General features: G+C 39.9%; 1 protein-coding gene across 2 annotated transcripts in view; it reads right to left on the bottom strand.

The window, feature by feature from the left end:
* The window catches only part of ppm1kb (protein phosphatase, Mg2+/Mn2+ dependent 1Kb), a 28,613-nt gene extending 7,191 nt beyond the window's left edge, over positions 1–21,422 (bottom strand). Inside the window, exons 1-3 of one of the 2 annotated variants that reach the window (XM_042094136.1) lie at positions 21,259–21,422; positions 1,700–2,203; positions 1,029–1,129 (exon numbers count right to left, since the gene is read on the bottom strand). In XM_042094136.1, the coding sequence (XP_041950070.1) occupies positions 1,029–1,129; positions 1,700–2,145 (547 nt within the window). In that variant the 5' untranslated portion in view covers positions 2,146–2,203; positions 21,259–21,422. Of the gene's footprint in view, positions 1–1,028; positions 1,130–1,699; positions 2,204–3,182; positions 3,335–21,258 lie in introns of those variants that run through there. The other variant, XM_042094134.1, reaches the window with a different exon arrangement.
* Positions 21,423–21,459: the final 37 nt, after the last annotated feature.

The raw sequence follows: 21,459 nt of genomic DNA, 5'->3' as shown, positions 1-21,459 counted from the left end.
GACTTTTAGAAAATATTTAAGTAGATCATGACACTATTAATAAATTAAAAAAATAGATGTATGTATATCATATATCCACTTAAAATGTACTGTGTACATGTGAGATTTGTTTACTACATTCACTTTAAGAGAGGTATGTACATCATGTTCATTATTACAGCCATTAACAAGAACAGATGAGCATCTCCAATCTTGGCTCACAGTACCAGCTTGGCACACTCATCAAGGAGAATGAAAGGCCATGTGTGTTATAAATCAAATGCGGCCTGCTGCAGGCTACAAATAGCTCTACACTTTAATATGGACACCAGTACTACTACAGGTCAAGCCACGTGTCTGTTTACCAACACTGCATGTGAGGAGAAAATACATTTGAGCAAAATGGTAAAGATAAAGAGAGCGTGAGATAGAGAGGAAGAAAAAAAGGTTGAGAAAGTTGTGGAACCTTCCAGAAGTCCAGGCAAGGACCCGCTGGACCAATCTAGCCCCCCGCCTTCCATAAAGGTACCGCTGAGCTTCAGCTCTTAGAGGCTTTTAGCTGGGTCCATAGCTGTCGTGAATAACACGCACACACACAAGGGCAAAATTGTACATTGCACGCACCAGAACCCAGGGCTGGGCCTTACAATCATTGCACGGACAGAGGAAACACATCTAACACCTGCATTCCACCGCCTAGGGGGTTTAATGGCGTTGAACTACGGCAGTGTAGGGAGTCAAACGTAGAGTTAACCACCATACATTCTGTGGATTAGACTAAGCTGATGCACACATGGGTGCTGTAGCTAAAGCAGTAATGCAGTACAGGTATAAACTAACAACTGATGGCATTCATTTTATTTATAGGGGATAGCTATTACATACATTTGCTGAAAATATGTTAGTATGTGGGCACAGGAGGACAAACTAAAGTTGACATCTGCACATTTACTCAAAACACGATCAGTTTACATATGCTTCCCTACATGCTCTAAAACAAGAAAAGGCCAAAAACAGTGGCATTTCACATGTCAATACAGAGTACGTACCATCTGGGGAGAAGTGAAGGTGTCTTGCTAACGCTTTATCTACTTCCAGAAATGCTTTGGTCAAAACCACTTCCAAGTTATCTTCTTCACCAACAAGATCTCTGCAGCAAAACAATATACAGTGTGGCCTATAGGTGCAAAGGTTTGCATATACAGACAGCCTGTGGACTGACAAGAATGTGCATCATGTTGCATCAATTTGCACAATATGCATCATGATACAGGGGTTAATTGAATTCAGTAAGATATACTGTGATTTTTAAAACATAATCCATCACAGTCCCTGTACCATCCAACATTTAAAGCATTACTGTTTGTGAATTTAAGCAAATGACTTTACATTTGCCTATTCTATATATTTGTTACATGTTCCCTTACATCTGTAGATATTGTTGTATAGCAGTATAAACATTGTTCTATGTGTATGTCACTTGTATATCTGAACTGAAATGTGAACTTCTGACCTGCTGGTAACCACAAACCAAATAACTAGTTTGCCACTTCTGAGCCTGACCAATAGTGAGCAGGACCTGGGCCTACTGTGAGAAAGCTGCAGCACTACATTTCAATACCCACTCAGCACATCACACATCCAATGATATCATATAGCTTATTTGGACCATAACACGAATGAACAGCAAGAGTATGTGGCACATTGCAGGGGGTCTTACTTGATGTATTTCTCCATGAACTTGTCACAGAAGTCTGCTGCCTCGGGTCCGCCATGGCCATCGAACACAGCAAAGTACATGATGTTGTTAGTCATCTGCGAGAGCTGGTAGCGATCCTCATTCTCCTTCCTCTGGCCAATGAGAGAGGCAAAGCCCACCTTAGACAGGCTCACCTTTGGGATTATCTTGCCGTAGCGGATGCTGGGCGGAAGCAAGATGGGCTCATCAATGCGATTGTCCCAGATACCAAATGAGTCCCAGGTAGTGGGCTGGCCGCTGCTGTCTGGGTCAAAGCGAGAGTTACTGGCTAGTGGCATGCTAGGGGTGCTTAATGCCCTCCGTGGGGTATCCTGCTGCTGGGCACAGGCAATCTGCCGAGTGGCACGACGGCATAGCTGGGGTCCCCCTGCAGACCTAGCCAGACGTAGGAGTACAGCCGTTGACATAACCTCAGAGGCGGGATGCCCTCTAGTGAGGAACAGGCAGCAGCCGTTCAGAGATTGCCTATAGGGGCACAACATAATAATAATAATAATACGTTTATTTTATATAGCGCCTTTCTCAAACCCAATCGAGAGGAGAAGCGTCAGCACACACCAGTACAGTAATTAAATCAATTTATTTGCAATGCATATGGTCTTACATGATGTCTCACCGCCTAGAGTTTGATTAACCTTCTGAAAGTTTTGTTTACCCTTCTGAGTGTGTAATGAATGACGACAGTGGAGTTCATGCAGCATTCAACAAATCAATTAGGCTACTTTGTTGTGCGGTCGATCAGATATCGACTAACGTCATACCAACACGAACTACACAGCTGGTTATAAATCGCGGATGTACACAGTGGATGTAGCGTTAATAATAAATAAGATTCAGTATACTGAAACACACAAATTGTAGGTAATATTAGGAATGTATCTGTAGCCGCTTTTTTGTGTAGACCTCCTGTTTATTTACAATCGAGGAGTCGATAATTAAATGAGAACTGACTGCTACATTCAAATTATAGGCTACATTTATTCAAGTACCGGTAACTCTACCTTTCAATACATAGCATTAGCCGAAAACTAACATTACAACGTGAGTACTAGCTAAACCAGTTATGCAACAAGCAGTGGCTGCCAACAACGCCTCCCTGCCATTCGATCGGATTACATGAGCGAGCTAGCTGGCTGGCTGGCAGTCTAGCTGCTAGCATTAACGTTAGCCAAGTGGCCTCCCTAAACACACGCACTAACCAACAAGCAAATCCTTCACAAACACGCAACAGCGATTGAATTCTGATGCACTTATATAGCTAACGTCAATGTATGCAACTGCTCAAATGACTTAAATAGTGGACTATTTCTCAGAGACGATTCTCTGCCGCTATTACAAGTTAGCCAATTAGTACCCACCTTACCCTCATACGTGTTTAACGAGGCCGTTTCACTAGAAGCTAAACCTCGTCCATAAACGACACATTGTGTTATGGTTTTCATACCTTTACTACTTCCAATATTTTTTCAATTATTCGACGTTTAGCGTTCACTCCCAACGTCCTTGTGATGATTTCGTTTCACAACAAATTTATTTTTTCTCGGATTTTCTCGAAAGGCCTTCCCTTTGCTTTCAACTCTCCAATAAAAAAACGCAACAGTATTTGTGTCCCCTCCCTTCGTCGCAAGCATTGGGTAACTGATTGGCGGCTGCAAGAGGGAGGTGCCCAATCGTCATATAGAGACAAGGAGCCTCCCCCACTTAACCAGAGAGCGTTCAAGGATCTTTGACTTAAAGGAAAATTCCGGTGTGATATTGACCTAAAGTGTGTTGAAACATGATACCGAGTGTGAACGTATGTCTCATAGCTCACCTCGGCTTGTCCCCTGTACTCAGAAATCTGCTGCTAGTTAGCCAATGCTACCAACATGGTTTCGTTGTGGTGCCTCGGGCATCGGCCTAGCCATGAAAATGAATCACTGTTTTACACCATTTACGAGGCTCAAAATAGCTCCCATACTTCATTGGTAGACTTCGGAGGGCCTTGACATTTAAAACGAGACATGGAGAACTTTGAAAAAGCACTGGTAATTTATTTACAAGACGATTTATACAGACAGTACCTTAAAGAATTTTACCGTTCAACGCCATCTTGAATTTAGTCACGATAAGTCGAGCGAAGAGTAGGCCTACGAATGGACAGGTATGATAAGGGATCAGATTCCAAAAATAATTCAGTGGAAATGCATGGATTCCAGTTGCTGCTACTGGAAGCAACTGAATCCATGCATTTCCACGGAATTCGTTTTGGAATCTGACCCCTTATCATACCTGTTTGTTCGTACTCGTCGCTCTACTTATCGTGACTAAAGATGGCGTCGAACGGTACGTCAAGATGGCGTTGAACGGTAAAATTCCTGTGCCCCGGGGTGTGGCAATTAACGACCCAGGCCAGCGCATGATCTAAAAATCGTTATCGTATACTATCTAAAAAGCATTACGCCACTAACCAAGAAAAAACTGGTCTATAACGAGGGGCATATATGGAGCACAGCTGAAGACACTGTTACAAGATATAGGCAGCAACTCCTCTGCAGGATAAATGTTCTTAGGTTTTTTATTCAGACTTCCGAACATTATTGGGGTAAGTGTTGCTTTTTGTTGGTATCCCATTCGTTGTATATGACACCATGGTGAAGTTAGTTTCACTTTGCCAATGAGTTCAAATAATAGACGAGTGCAGATGTGTGTAGGCTAGTGGAATACGTGTTCCATACGGTCTCGCATACAAACAGATTCCTTCAAATGCATCAGTGACCATCACAATACCGATGCGCTGTTTGAAGTCGTGCTGCTTGCTGTTAAAGGGAATAACAGATGTCACTCTCATTGGTTTAAAGAATGTTACGCCCAAAACACAACCATGACTGATTAAGAAACGTAAGAACCACCTTTTTGTGTCAGGCGCCCGATGTTTGATAACAAAACCACCCCCAATGTGGACTGGACAAACCCCTAAGCTATTCGCCAATGTACCATGCGTTTTACACCGTCAAAATAGAGCCCCTTAAAGGTTTTCACCAACTCAGACTCCCCAGTATATAAATAATATAAAAATATAAAAAACATTTTGAGCCTGGTTTTATCACACAATCTGATTTTGTTTGTAAGCAAATGAGCACATATTTCATGAGATAGGGCAGGCTTAGTGACAATAACCCTTGTATGGTTGTCTATACAAGTATACATTAGTGCTGTCAAAATGAATTATTAATCCAGGTGATTAAAAAATGCTTGGTTTGTTTGGAGGGAGGGGCCAAATAACCTTCAGAGGATGACTTCCTTTTGAGGGCTGCTGAAGCAAGTTGTGTGTACCTCTATAGACGGGTTGGGCACAGGCACAGATTGAGATTAATATTATTTCTCTCAAACTAGAAGCTCAGACTATCTAGGACTTTCGCTGTGTTAAATAGCATACTTGAAGGTTATGAATTGTAGTCAAACTACAAGTTAGGGAGCTTCACTGGTCTATTATGTTGAGCAGACCAGAATATTGCCACTTAAAGCTGTTTTAAGACCACAAGCAGCTGCTGGCATGACTGAAAAGTAACATTATTGATGATATAGTCCAACACCAACTATATTAATTTTAAACAGCATAAATTTGGCTGATAATTGGTAGTTGGGCCCATAGGGCCTGCCCCACTCAGACGCACGCACTCTCATACACAGACAGGATCATGCCTGCCCTTAGTATGCTTTATCAACTAGCTGTAGAATAGCTTGCACAATTAACTTACAAATATTGTATATAGCTATACCATAAGCTCAGATAACTACCAAGCAACCATGGCATGTCTTGGCATGTACCTAGCCATAGCATACATTGCAAATTTACCATTAGTACGTTAGGTTATTACAATATTTTGTCAGTAATAGACTGATAATAAGAAACTCTCGCTTACCTCAATATGCTTTTTTTTTAAAGCCTTAGCTCGTGGTACTTGGGTGCGCAGAGCTTGCAGCAGTGCATCCGAAAGGAGTTGTTTTTCCATCCAACCATTTTCGAAAAGTTCTTCCAGGGATGTAGCCTACAAGGATTGCCTGGTCTTCCTGACTACCAACCTCTTCGCTAGTGCTTGGTTGGGACATTTTGCTCAGGTTCTCTTCTCTGCCATGGACATCTTTGTAGGCTACTTTGCTACGTTTGCTATGTCCTTGTTGGAGAGTGGTGTGACGGATCGCGTACAAACCAATAGGGTGTCAGAATGGGATATGTTTATACTTCTCATCCAACCACAATCAAATTCTCTCTATCTGGATGAGGCGATTTTTTTTTCAACGATAAGTCGGAATGAAAACAAGCCGAAATGAATTAGGAGTGACGAGGCTATTTTTAAAATGAAGGAGTAGAAAATACAAATACGTGCTTGAAAATGTAGAGTAGAAGTAAAAAGTCGGCTCAAAAATAATTACTCCAGTAAAGTATAGATACCCAAAATTTCTACTTAAGTAATGTAACGAAGGATTTGTACTTCGTTCCTTGACACCTCTGCAAACTACTGCTAAAAGTAATTTACTACAAGCATGACTACAAGCGCTACTGAGAAGTTCCGCACATGCGCAGAACAAATGTGACGTAGAACATGGATGTGGATGTCCCCGCCCCGTCCCGCAGGCTGCAGCCAGAGGCTCCTCTTCATTTCGCCCAATCAGGGTGAATTTCGTCTCCATTCAACCTTAATGAGAGCGGCGCGAAATTTCGGTGTGTGGAAACACATCGTTAGGGCTAAATAGTAGTCCTAAAGTTATAAGTGACGAAGTTACGAGTGCAAGCATCTCATATCAAATGACCATGGCATTACGCTAAACAACATAAATCCCAATTAGCAACATACATATATATACAACATCCCTATAGCTAGCCACACAAGAAATTAATGATACTAAATCTCTGCTTAGCCGCTTAGCATGCTTCTCCGCTTAGCATTCTAATAACAGAAGGGGCACATTTATGTTGACCACTACAACATGACTCATTATGTCTGTAACTCTATAAAACACTTACTTTCATAAAGGAAGCACACCATCCAGCACATACACATAGAGTCTGTCTCAATTGGTGTACTTACGTGAGTACACTTTTGTGTAGTACACTATGTGCACTGTGTGCTTACTGGCGGAGTGCGCAAATTTTAACAAAATAGTATTGTCTCATATCAAACACTAACTCTGTGCACTTCACGGAAATGACGATCGGAAACATTTTAATATAACTTTATTGGCGTCCTCAATTCGACAGTGACATGGTCATACTGTGTCAAAACATGAACCGTTTATGTTATAACTTGCTTGTACCTCCGTAAAGTCTGTTTTCCACTGCTGCTGCTTCAGCTTTCTCAACCGCGATTACCACGAGTTTGAAAACGCTCCCTCCCCTTCCGCTATTTGGCCAAAATGGCGTCCGTTAAGGGCGAAAAGTGTCCAGCGTTGCACACTCAGCTTTTTGACCGTTATGAGTGCACCATCCGGGAACTTGCAGCGCCCTTCGTGTCGTTGGAATTTTCAGTGTGAACACCCTCATGCACTCAAATTAGGTATTGTAAGTGCAGAAGTACGCGATTTGAGACTCAGTCATGGAAACCGATATTTTAGGTACTTGGCCACGAACTCAAAACATGTCTCTCTGAAGCTCTGTTCTAGAATCTTTGCTCTGAACGCTGCGTTGCTAGGCAACATCAAATAAACGAAATGATAGTCTTTTCAAGGTATTAAAAGTGTACGTGTGATTACAAATGGATGTGTGTGGTTTGCTATTAGGGGTTTGCACTGACGTCACGTTCTGGCCGGTAACCATGGTAACCGAGCACGCGCGGCCATATTGGCGATACTCAGTGAATGAAGTACAATGGAGTATTATGCACTTTGGATATCTTACGTGATTGTAGCCGTTTCTAAACAACAGAAAAGCTCATCAAAATGTGTCTAAGATGCAAAGGCATATAGGACAGGACTTGGACCACAAGAAAATGCGCGATATTTCTAGAAATTACGGTTTATTGGCAGTGCAGATCCATATGAGTTGGGTGAGGGAGACGAAGTACCAAGTTCAACCACAAGCGCCCCCCTTCCTCTGGATAAAACCTTCACTTTGTGTTGTTCAAAACTTTTTAGTTGGATTGGAATAAATTTGATGCATAAAATTAGGATTACCCTGTGCAGTAACATTATAGTGTGCTAACCTCCACAACCTAATAGTATTCTAACACCCTATTCTAGTGTTAGAACCTCCACAACCCAACAGTATTCTAACAGTAGTATTCTAGTGCGCTAATCTCCACAACTCAATAGTATTCTAACAATACTCTATTCTACAGGACTATGCATTTGTCATGGATAAGATGAAGGGTCTGATAATGGAAGGCAGTGTTTCCCACAGAATGGAATTGTATTTGTGGTGGTAGGTGAAGGGGGGTGGGGGTGGGTTCTGTGTTGGAGTCAATAAGATGAACAGCCTATAATTATGCAGTTATACTTGCCTTGCACGACAAGTCCTGACAAGTAGCTGTAACGTTATAGTGTGCTAACCTCCACAACCCAACAGTATTCTTAACAGTATTCTATTCTAGTATGCTAACCTCCACAACCCAACTGAAGGAACTGTAGGGGGCGATGTGGGTCGAGGTAGAGTGAGTGTGTGGCGAGCAGGCAGAGCCTCGGTCAGAAGGCTCAATGGTATGGAGTGATGACACAGAGATGGCAGGTTTCGGTGCAACACAAGTGAACTTTATTTGAGTTTCAATTCATCTGTTCTTTTGTTCTTTACTTGTATGTGTGCTGCATCAAAGAGGAAACAAACAGAAAATGGAGTAATCAGTGAAATGGGGTAAATCAGTACAGATCCCAACTCACAAACAAACCAATTGACATTTGAACAATAAACTGAAATCATATGGCTATATAAGGTACAACTAAACAATACTTGACATCCCAAGTCAACCAACATCACCTAATCATCTCTCACATGGGACTCCAACACACCAAACCAACAAACAAAGACCTTAACTTTACACATGATGGCAGAGCTACTCTACAAAATGATAAACATCACAAAAGTCATAGTGAGGGTCATTAAAGTGATGACTTACGTTAACTCAAAGACGCACACAGAGCAGGACACACTGGAGTGCTGGGTTGAGATGAACAAAAGAGTGAACTGAGGGCGAGCAAACAATTTATCCTGGTCTGAGCCCCTGCTCCGGAGCTACAGGGTTTCCCAGCAGGTAAACTGGGTGTGGTTAGGTGGCAGAGCCAAACAATCCTGCAATTTCTCCACAACACTTTCACCTCAAGCCCTCCTTACACTGACAAACTCTGGAAAGATTTGCAAAGATTTGGAAAAGATTTTTGAAAGACTACAGTCTCAGACCCTCTCACATCTAAAGACAAGTAGTAGAGTTTTAAGTCACAGACTATGATTTTGCAATGACTAGGGATCTTGCAGGGTCACTATTTACAAGACTGCAACACGATTCCTTTAAATTATTACCCATTGTGCAATAGATAAACAGGGAACTGAAAATTATAGCCTACTAAACTCAAAGTCGTATTTTCGTGTTTCTGCAGCATTGTTTCATGCGTGACATCCTTAACCAATATAGAGTTGTTCTGTCAAGTGGAAGAGCTGACTAAATATGTATAAGAAATGACAAATATTATAAGAATAACAAATAATTATAGGCTACAGCTGTGTCGGAGTCAATAAGATAATAAGCCTATAATTATACAGTTATACTTGCCTCGCACTACAAGTCCATATTGACAAGTAGCTGTAATGTTATAGTGTGCTAACCTCCAGAACCCAACAGCATTCTATTCTAGTATGCTAACCTCCACAACCCAACAGGGTTTGAACACTAATGCTTCAAGTGGGATTTGAACTCTCAACCTAAGGATCACCAGTACAAGGCATTATCTCACTGAGCCACTGTCAATCCTACATGTTGGCCAGTCACATTCACATGGTGAAAATGTGTATTGGTAAACACACAACAAGAAAAACTCCAAGCATACATTTTTACAATAAAATGAAGGGCTTTCCTAAAAGAGTACACCTGAAAACTTTTTGAAATTCTGAGGCAATTAGACATTTGTAGAGATGAACACTAATGGATGAAATATAAATATGATAGACATAATGATGAAGGAAAAATAGTAAACAAAGAAGTTCCCCTAAATGTAATAGAGTCCCGGTCTTGGCAACTGATGAGTATGAATGTTGATTGGCTGATGTCATTCAGGTGCTGTTCAATGATGTGAATCTTAAATGACCAATAGCATGTGCACATTGCTCCTAAAGCTGTAATAGGGATTTGAACTCTCAACCTAAGAAACACCAGTACAAGGCATTATCCCACTGAGCCACTGACAGCGATACACGTTAAGCAGCCACTTTCACATGGTGAAAATGTGTGTTGATAAACACACAAGAAAAACTCCAAGCATACATTTGACAATAAAATGAAGGGCTTTCCTGAAAGAGTACACCTGAAAACTTTTTGAAATTATGGGGCAATTAGACATTTGTAGAGAATAACACTAATGGATGAAATATAAATATGATAGACTTAATGATGAAGGAAAAATAGTAAACAAAGAAGTTCCCCTAAATGTCAGAGTGTCTCGGCATTCTGATTCTTGGCAACTAATGACTGTGTATGTTGATTGCCTGATGTCATTCAGGTGCTGTTCAATGGTGTGAATCTTCAATAACCAGGTTGAGCCTAAAGCTCTACCAGGATTCGAACTCTCAACCTAACAAACAACAGCACTAGGCATTATCCCACTGAGCCACTGACAATCCTACATATTGGGTAGTCACATTCACATGGTGAAAATGTGTGTTGGCAAACACACAACATCAAGAAAATTCCTAGCATACATTTGACAATAGAATTAAGGGCTTTATAAAAAAAGAGTACAGATTTGAAAATGTGCACTGTTAATGGTATCCACCTAATGATGGTTGTATGGTTGTTATCCAATAAAAAAAAGTACTCATAGGAATATAGGTGATATAGGATAAATGGGCTGAGTGGTCGAACTTTATTGGCCTATATCTCTGAAATGGAACAACATAACCAAATTATTTTGATAACTTTTGTGAGGTTTTGTCTAAACATTGTCTGTGAGAACTTTGGTGAAGATTTGATCATTTTTGAAGCCTGTGAAACTTTTTATGATGTTTGGCTTTTCTCTGAAATCGTGGCAAAAGTAAACATTTGTAGAGCATAAGACCAGGGTGAAAAAGATGCATCTGAATGTAGAGATTAATATGATGAAAGAATTTTGAGTCTACAGTAGGTCAATCTGGTAAGGAGAAATAAGCGTTTTTGACAAGAGGTGCAGTACCCCAAATTTTGGGTTATGGGTAGTGGGGGGTACTGGTAACAATACTTGAAAATGTCAAGTTTCTAGGACTTACGGTTTATAGGAATATAGGTGATCTAGAAAAAAAGGCCTAAGTGGTCTAACTTTATTGGCCTATATCTCTGAAATGGAACAAAATATCAAAATTCTGAGCAGTAACTTTTGTGAGGCTTGGTGTAAATATTGTCTATGCGAATTTTGGTGAAGATTTGATTATTTTTGAAGAGTGTGAAACTTTTTATAATGTTTGGCTTTTCCATGAAATTGTGGCAAAAGTAAACATTTGTAGACCATAAGACCAGGGCCAAAAAGATGCATCTGAGTGTAGAGATTAATATTATGAAATAATTTTGAGTCTAGGTCAATCTAGTAAGGAGAAATAAGCATAATTAACTTTTTTCCCCAATAGCGCCACCTTTGGGTGCAGTACCCCAAATTTTGGGTTATCGGTAGAGGGGTGTACTGGTAACCATACCTGAAAATTTCAAGAGTTTTGGAGTTACGGTTTAGGCTGCAGTATGACTTTTACAGAATTTTGGCAAAAAATGAACGGTACAGAAACAATAGGGGTCCTGCAGCTACGCTGCTCGGACCCCTAATAATAACTAGACTGCATTTCCGGCGGGAACTGCGAAAGTGTGCTTGCCCTGGTCCGGTCACCAACGTGAGCAGACAGTGGCATATGCTATGCTGAACCTGGCTTGATCCAGGCATTGTAACAGTGCCTTTCAGTGTTGGAACAGTGGCAATATCTCAAAAGCTCTAGGAGAGGGCTATTCAACTATTGGCTTGCGGGTTGAATGCGGTTCGTTGGATTTTACCTTTGGCCTGCCTTCGAATTTAGCTTCTATGACTGAGATCAAATCAATAAAATAAAATGACAGCAGTGATTGGCTGAAAAAATAAATAATGTCACCCGTCTTGCGCCTCTCAAACTGGGCTATCAGGTAACCTACAGAGGAATTGAAATTATGAAATATGACCAAGGCATTAAAAAGCTGTGACTGGCTGCAAAAATAAATAATGTCACCCGTCTCGCGCCTCTCAAACTGGGCTATCAGGTAACCTACAGAGGAATTGAAATTATGAAATATGACCAAGGCATTAAAAAGCTGCTTGTTTGTCAGGATACTTTTTCACTGATTTATTTTAAAAAATATGAGCTATGAGTGTGAATGTTATATATTCCATCCGACAAATTATGTTTTACTGGTTTATTTGACAAATAATCTATATGGATTTGCTCTATAAAGACCTTATGTCTGTTTGGGATTGTTTTGTGAGCCTGGGGTTGTTTTGAGAGCCTATTGATGTAGCCTATCTCAGATGTATCTCAGAATAAAGGAATACTTCATATTACTCTAAACCACCGTCTGTAAATCAACTGTATACTACTGTCTACATTGCACTATATTTATTGACCTGTCTCTGTATATTTCATCACCTTTCTATACTTTGCCTCACATTGCAACACAGCTCAGATCTTTGGTTGCTATGAAGGCCAATCGTTCTAAATGGATGGTTGCTATGGCCAAAGGCCAGTTCTATCTCTGCCGTTGTCAAGCGGGCATATCGTAGAATTCTGATTAACCTTATCTTATTTGAAACATCTTTATTTTGCTTAGCCCACTTCCATACAGTGGGTCCCATTAAGAAGTGGCCACTTAATTCGTGCTTACCGTGATTCACACAGCAGCATTATTAAATGAATCTGTCACCATATGCCTACAGTACGTTTGCAAAGAAAACATTTTAATTTGATTCACATGAAACGTTACATTTAATGTACATGTTGACAATGAGTAGGCTAGTTTTGGTTGTTGGTGTTGTTATTGCATCCCTTAGTTATGCCTACAATGCAAGTTCCCTTGCGATTGGAAGCTCCTGTAGACAACAGTAGACGCATTTCAAAACATCGCGTTAGGAGTTAGGAGTCCTCGCCACTTCTTTTAAGCTGTCACAAACTTAGGTGCTACTTTTAGGGCTAAAGTGCTTCGTGAATTACTGTTAGTAAAAAAAAAAATAGCAGTCCTAAAGTTACAAGTGACGAAGTTACGAGTGCAAGCATCTCATATCAAATGACCATGGCATTACGCTAAACAACATAAATCCCAATTAGCAACATACATCTCCTCCCTATAGCTAGCCACACAAGAAATGAATGATACTAAATCTCTGCTTAGCATGCTTCTCCGCTTAGTATTCTAATAACAGAAGGGGCACATTTATGTTGACCACTACAACATGACTCATTATGTCTGTAACGTTAACTGTATAAAACACTTACTTTCATAAAGGACGCACACCATCCAGCACACATGGAAACCGATATTTTAGGTTCTTGGCCACAAACTCAAAACGTGTCTCTCTGAAGCCCTGTTCTAGAATCTTTGCTCTGAAGGCTGCGTTGCTAGGCAACATCAAATAAACGAAATGAGAGTCTTTTCAAGGTATTAAAAGTGTACGTGTGATTACGAATGGATGTGTGTGGTTTACAATTAGAATAAACAAGAAATAACATTTCCAATAATTTCCCATTATAAATTACATAATATGTGGACCTTCCTTACTTGTGAAGCTCACATAATTTTAATGATGACACCGTATGTATGTGAAATGTAATACAACGTTGACAACGTAGCGTTCAGATGTATTTAACATTAACGTGACATTTCTGCTTGTGTCGTCAACTCCATGCTTTGAGGAAAACGATCTTTTTATCATAGTTTCCTCTTCAGTGAGCGATTACCAGGTCGTTTTTGTAACAGAGATGGTTGATTATTGTCCCTAGGTTTACAGAAACACATTCATATTAATACGCATGGAAATCAAGTTAACGCTGCCGACCACTGTTTGTCTATTACATGGCCCAGAATGCCTTGTATATCTTTACAACAAAAGAACACAGTAAAACCTAAATGCCCGTAAACATATGAATTTACATACTTGTAACATTTTTAATAATACTCTCCCATCATGATATTTAACAATAATGAAAAATTAAATTTGAATTCCGTCAATGTGAAAATAACTGTACTACGTCAGCAATAAATAGCTAATGTTCTCCTTGCAATTTCAGTTTGTAAGTCCATACTATCCCATGGCTGAGCAAGGATTTTATGATTGGGCAAGGCTGCCCGGAGACATTGTGCATACTTGAAAGGCAATGTGATTGAAGTGCAACTGCAAAGGTGAAAGGTGATAGTTACCAAATACCTGTGGGTGGTTTGCCAAATGCTGGGAACTTTTGGAATATTTCTTTTTTTTTTTAGCTTATGCACCCTCACATTAGAGTCCCGAGTTCATATACAAAATTTGGTATCGATATGTGACAGTGTTCCTGAGATATGGACGACTTCCTGTTTCGGAGCTTCGCCCCCGTTTTCGTTTGGCTGTGACGGGCAAATCAAAAATCAAAAATCCTTCTGGTAACTTTTGTGAGGGTTGGTCCAAGGATAATGTACGTCAAGTTTCGTGGCGTTCGGACCAAATTTGTGACCTGTGAAAATTTAGTTTCGCTTTCTGTTCAATCCAATATGGCGGACGAACGACACGCCCACCTGACGTCATCTTCGCGAGCAACTTACACCGGTACTGACCGGATGTTTTAAAGTTGGAACGATGTCTCTGTCTCAAAGGGCCTAGGCGCTAGAGCTGACAAAAAATTAGGGAGACGGGAAAAATAATAAAACTTAAGAAGAACAATAAGTGTGCTGCTTTGCAAGCACACTTAATAAATTGATAGAATAGTAGGTGACTGCTCATTTGTCTGTAGAAAGTACTTTGTCACTAACTATTATGAACAGTTGTCAGTCTTTATAGAGGATTTACACTGTATTTTTTTTTACTGTAAAGGTGACTGTGCTTGCCTAGTTAAAACATCTCACTGGTGCTCTTTCCTATTATTCGAATTCCAGCCATGCAGAAAAATGGAAGAGTGTGCATGTTTGAGGAGTGCTGAAGAGTGCTATGGAGCATCATTTGCAAAAAATGTATGGTTATGGTTATGGGATTTTGCAGACGCCTTTGTCCAAAGCGACACACAAATACAAAAACAACATAATATATAACAGGGAACAGATTAGAATGTTGGTCGAACTATAATAAGGAGGATAGCAATAATAAACAGCAATGTCAATTCAATCAATAGCCTAATAAAATAAGCAATGAAAATGAGGGGAAAAGAAATAATAAACAATAATGTCCATTCAATCAATAATATAAAAAAGAATGACATGGTAAGACTATATTAGGGAGAATATCAATAATAAACAATAATGTCAAATTAATCAACAGCCTAATGGAAATAAAACAATATTATACAAACCATAACACATAAGAAGCACTTAAAGAACTAAGTGCATGTTGAACAGGAATGTTTTTAGACCCCTCTTAAACAACCCAAAACTACCACAGGAACGGAGACCACTGGGCAACTCATTCCACCAACATGGAACCACTGAGGAAAAGAGTCTTGAATTAGACCTACAGTAGTGTTTATGACTGGTCGACATAACAGACTCTCATCAGAAGAATGAATTGAATTAAAATAACTAGGAGCAGATCCAGTCAATGTCCTATAGGCCAAAGTGAGATATTTAAATGTAATTCTGGCTACTATAGGGAGCCAATGGAGAGTAACTAGGAGAGGAGTTACATGTGTCCTCTTTGGCTGATTGAAGACCAGGTGTACTCCAGCATTCTGAATCAGCTGTAATGATCTTATTACACAAGCGGGTAAGCTAACTAATAGTGAATTACAATAGTCCAGCTTGGAGATGACCATGGTTTAAACAAGAAGTTGTGTGGAATCTTGTGTCAGATAAGGTCTGATCTTCCTAATGTTGTAAAGCATACACTGACATGACTTTTGCAATAGAAGCTACATGCTCAGAGAAGTTAAGTCGGTCATCAATTACAACGCCCAAGTTACGTGCCGATCTAGTTGGGGTTAGTGAAGTTGAGTCAAGCTGGATGTTAATCTGTTGGGGAATAGCTGTTTTAGCTGGAAACACCAAAACAATTTAGACAAGATATCCTTTATAGTGCAACAAAAAGAAACATTCTCCAGTGCATCATTACTGCATATGATGCTGAAAGGGAAGTGGACCTAGGACAAATCCTTAGCTATGAACTGATTAATGTACTGTAGCTATTGCAGATAGCGATGGATATTTGTGAAGTGGAAATAAGTCTATCCTCACTCAAGTGCTGTCTAGCAATGTGAAGGCAATAGATGCTCAAGATCTAGTTATGTATTTAGGACACCCATCTGACTGCAGCACATTTAAGAAGTATGCAGGAACGTTTGTAAGAAACTTTTGTATTGTTATTTGGTATTTGTTGTGTGGTAGCAAATGATGTTAACTATCAAAGAAATAGACCTAATGTAGGAATGCACACAGATATTGCAACAGATAATGGTGTAGGCCTATCTGATTAAGACCTGAGTGGTTGAAACATACTTATTAAATTACACTGGGAGCAAAGAAGGCTATCTTCACTTTTTTCCCTTTGCAACTGTCAAAGAAATCCCATAAACACGGGAAGGCCTAGGGTAGCCTACATCAGATGGCCTAAAGATTAGGCTCTTCTGCATAGCATTAAGTGACTTGCATGCAGTAATTTGAACATTGACCTTGATTTAGCCTACTTTGGCTATTTACTGTAAAGGTAATTTATTGCCAAAACACCACACAATATAAATGAGTTATAACAAACAATAAAGGAATTAATCACACACAAAGTACTATTTTACTAACTACAAAAATAATAATTATGTAGGAAGTTTAGAAGTTTAAAACCCAGAATTGACCAAAAGTGCACCAAATTCAACACAAATGACTCATTACACTTGGAGGAGGCCTGCGTCCTTTCTTTTCCAGATATTTTAGGATTTGGATATCGTTTCAGTATCGAGTATCAAGATATTTATGGCAGGTATTGTATTGAAGTCATAATTTTGGTATCGTGACACTATGCCAGAGCCACTCTGTTTTCTAGATGTCGAGGATCGGAGGCTCTACCACCAACAAGTGATGCTGCTCAATGGCATATTAGAAGAGCTCATTATCAAGCTCTTGTATGGAGGCAAGCACACATACCAAATCCAGTGTTACTAGAAGTAAAATGTTTTTTACTTGTCGGTTGTTGCTGACGGTAGATGCAGTTCTGCATTAGACTTATTCCCGCTATCTAAGTTCATATATTCTGAGTTGAAGGTTATCTGTGCAACTTGTTATTGTGATGAAATGCATTAAACACCACATGAGTGACTCACTATGTTAGCAATAAAAATATGGTTGTGTTTTGATTAGAATTTCCGAGTGTATTACATGTTAACTGTAATCATGTTCCCATTAAATACATTAATAAACTATAGTATGGTTTCTTTAATGCTCAAACATGTATTTAGTGTATTTAGAGAACACTTTTATTTGGTTTTAGTGATTACTTTTGAAATCAACCCAATTTAGGGAAAAATAAGCAAAGAAAATCGCTATTTTATGTTAAAATGCTGATTATGTGGCTTAGAACTTAGAATTGAGCTTGGTAAACAAAATATTCAGAATCAGCACCCTCAAATTAGGCAAGAGGGGTGGTTTACCAACTTTTCCTCAAATTTGCCGTCAGAAGCTGCTCTCCCTCTATTGTGACTTCATATTTTGTTATTCACTCAGCCAATGTTCCCGGGGTCTGGTGGACCCACATTATTAGGCTTTTAAATCAATACAGCCATAATAATTTATGTAAGAATACTTGTGTAGGCTACACTCTTAAAAATGGGTTCTTGGGGGTGCTATATAGAACCATGCAGGTTCTTATAGCCAATAAAATTGAACCTTTTGCTTAAAAAGGGTTCTATTTCATGCACACAAGGGTTATCTGAACTTCAACGAATACCGTGTGCAGTCATTGAAAGTAAGTTATTTTTATGTTCTTCACAGAAAAGAAATTAGGCTATATTTTTTCTTTTAGCAAACATTGAAAACAGTTCCCACAGACCCGAACACCTTGATGAGTAGGCCTAGGCCTAGGCTACTCCCCTCCATCAGGACAACGTGCTAAAGAGCCTGTCATAGATTGGAGACTTCCAGAGGTTATTGAAGAAATAATTTTGCGCAGAACTTGTGAATTAGCTGTAGAAGCAGCAGTGACCTAGGCTAATCGATCCCCGCTTCTGAGTGTTTAAGAAATATCACAACTCCCTAGCCTAGAAATCTAGACGCACCCTAGCGGCTGCCAGGGCTAACAACTCCCCTAATTCCAGTTTCAACTCGAGATGGTAAGGACAAAACTTGTTTTCACAGACACACAATGGTTTAATGGGTTAGAAAGTAAGGCTAGGCCACTCATATTTCATTCTAGGCTATATAGCCTTTGAGATAGGCTACAGATTCACAAGAACTGGTAGCGGGCCTCAGTTGTGTTTCCAAGACAAATGACCAAGAGGGCAGAATGTGGTCATTTCCAGAGATGTACAAAACTATGGCAAGCCATTTTAACATTTACCCACTAAGTTTGACTATCGGAATTAACATTGTAGATATCAACAACGTCTTTCTGACTAGTCGCAATTACATTTTGGATAGTTGGAATTGTCATTCAAGATACTGTATCTGTAACGTAATTGTGACTAGTCGAAACGTCAGATAGAGATATCTGTAGTTTTGACTAGGCAAAACTGAATTACAGATATCTGTCATCACGTCATTGAAAACAACATTCAACTCGTCACATATCTTAAATGACAATTGCAGATATCTTTAATTCAGTTTTGACTAGGCAGAATGAAAGGTGGAAATATCTCAAACGTCATTATGACTAGTTCAAATTATTGTGCAAGACGTTGCTCTTTAGATCCGTAGCAGAGCCCGTCTACTTATTAGACATTCTCTGTGCGTAGGCTAATTTCCCCTTCCCAACATAATCGAAGAAGAAGTGGGCTTATTTCCTTATTTCTATGAATGGAAGAAGAAGAAGCAGTCATGGCTGTAATGTCTTGTTGACATCTAAAATAACTAAAACTCAGGGACACCGTGTGGTTTATTAGACTCTCACGTTATCAACTGGCTTGATCTCTGTTTCGTAGCCTACATAAATTAGTAGGCCTAGGCTACTAAATGCACCAGCACCATCTACAGGAAACTCCATTAATAATGGTGTTGGCTGTAATTGAAAAAATCAAAGCAACATTGAATCATAAATTCTTGCTGCCAGCTCCTGTCTTGCATTAACCTGACTCTCGCCAGATGAATTTCGTTCCGCCTAGCTCCACTCATCCATCTGGGACCAATCCATTGGAGTGTTGCTTCAGAAGGCTGGGCCTAATCAAAAAATGTTTGCATATGATTGAATAAGCCACTTGTCCGTCATCTATTGACGTGCTACTTCAACCACTCACATCGAAGCCAACCCGTGACGCTGATAACAGTCTTACAGTCGCTTCTACGCTATGTCACATCTATGAAACTCCCACCTTGCGTCCTGATTGGCTGTACCATAAAATCTGGTGCAGAAATCACTCTCAATGGAAGAGTTCCCAGATGGATGTGAGTGAAGCTAGGCGGAGCTAAGCGGAACGAAATTCATCTGGCGAGAGTCAGGTTAGTCTTGCATAGGCTGCAGCATTAAAAAGACGATTAAAAACTCCTTCGCCCTCTGGATGCTCTGACATGGTGCTAATTAATTAGTGCTAATTACAAAGTTAACAGTTAACAGGGCGGTGGTAGTGTAGTGGTTAAGGAGCTGGGCTAGCGTGCAGTAGCCTGAAAGTTGTCGGTTCAATTCCCGGCTTCCACCGTTGTGCCCTTGAGCAAGGCACTTAACCCCAAGTTGCTCCGGGGACAATGTGATCCCTATAGCTGACATATGTAAGTCACTTCGGTCAAGAAGTGTCTGCTAAATGTAATGTAATGTAATGTAACAGGTGCTATGTGATTTGATAGCTGACATATGTAAGTCACTTCGGTCAAGAAGTGTCTGCTAAATGTAATGTAATGTAATGTAACAGGTGCTATATGATTTGAACAACACGCTCTGCCCCCCCCTAAATTGGTATGCGGGCCTAATTTGCATAGCAATACAGATCTCTAACGTCATTTAGCCTAGTCAAAACTCTAATTCGAGATATCTATAATTACATTTTGAATGAAAGTTATAGATATCTCCAATTTCAGATATCTCTAATCAAAACTCATTCAAGATATCTATAACTTGATAATAGATATCTACAATCAAATTATGACTATCCCTAACTTCAGTTTGAGATATCTACAACGTCATTTTGACTAGTCATAATTCCATTTACAGATATCTACAATGTAATTTCGCCTAGTCAAAACTTAATTCAAGATATCTGAAAAGGAACATGCAAATATCTTGAATTGAGGTGAATTAAAGATATCTTCAACTGGAGTTATGACTAGTCAGAATCCAATTGTAGATATCTCTAACTGGAATTACAGATATCTACAATTCAATTGCAGATATCCGTAATTCACATAGTGGATATCTGCAACTGAATTGTAGATATCCGTAATGATAAACCCCATAGAAATGAATGGCAAATGTGGCGTCATTTGTCCTAGGAAGAATGTCTTTGTGGATATCTGAAATGACAATTATGGATAGGAAGAATTCAATTGCGGATATCTAAAATGTTCGTTTTGACTAGGCAAAACTGAATTACAACGACGGAAAAAACGGTAGCCTATGCGATTATATTTCACAACTTTGCGAACAGGCTAGACTGGGTGGGAAAGGCTGGCAAGCAAGCTGCAGACAGATCAGGGATTCACTTCCCTCATATAGGTAGGCTAGGCCTAGGCCCTAGGCTGTAGCAACACGCGCTGGAGATGCGTGCAGACATCAAAACGAACACAAGGCTACGGACCCGCTGTTCATTCTCGTGAAGTTTCTTCCGTTTTTCATGCCCTGAATGCTAATTCGGTTTCATGCTCATCTTCCTAATGTATGAGAGGCTGACGCTATAACTGTAGGCCTACCTGTCTGTCACTAGCTTGACTCAAGGGGAGACGGTGGAGGGGGCCTTCATTAACTTGTGGGGCCCTATACGCAACTTGCGTAGCCTACGCTACGGAAAACCGGTCCTTCAGTTTCATTTACTGATTTGAGAAGGTGAAACCTACCTTGCATCCTTAGGATGACCTATGAGCAAATGACCATCCGAGTTCAACACTTCAAGCAAACAGGGAGGGTGAGAATAAGAAAGTGAGTTCAGAACTGAACTCTGATCATAGTGCGACACCCACAGTGCGCTATAAAATCCAGATCCACAGTGCGCCAGATTACTCCGAAATTTTCAGTTTCATTCAGTTTCATTTGCATTT

This window comes from Alosa sapidissima, chromosome 1 (genome assembly GCF_018492685.1).
Source record: "Alosa sapidissima isolate fAloSap1 chromosome 1, fAloSap1.pri, whole genome shotgun sequence".
NCBI classification, from domain to species: Eukaryota; Metazoa; Chordata; class Actinopteri; order Clupeiformes; family Clupeidae; genus Alosa; species Alosa sapidissima.
Note: the sequence above shows the minus strand (reverse complement) of the source record. Positions and strands in the feature narration are given on the sequence as shown.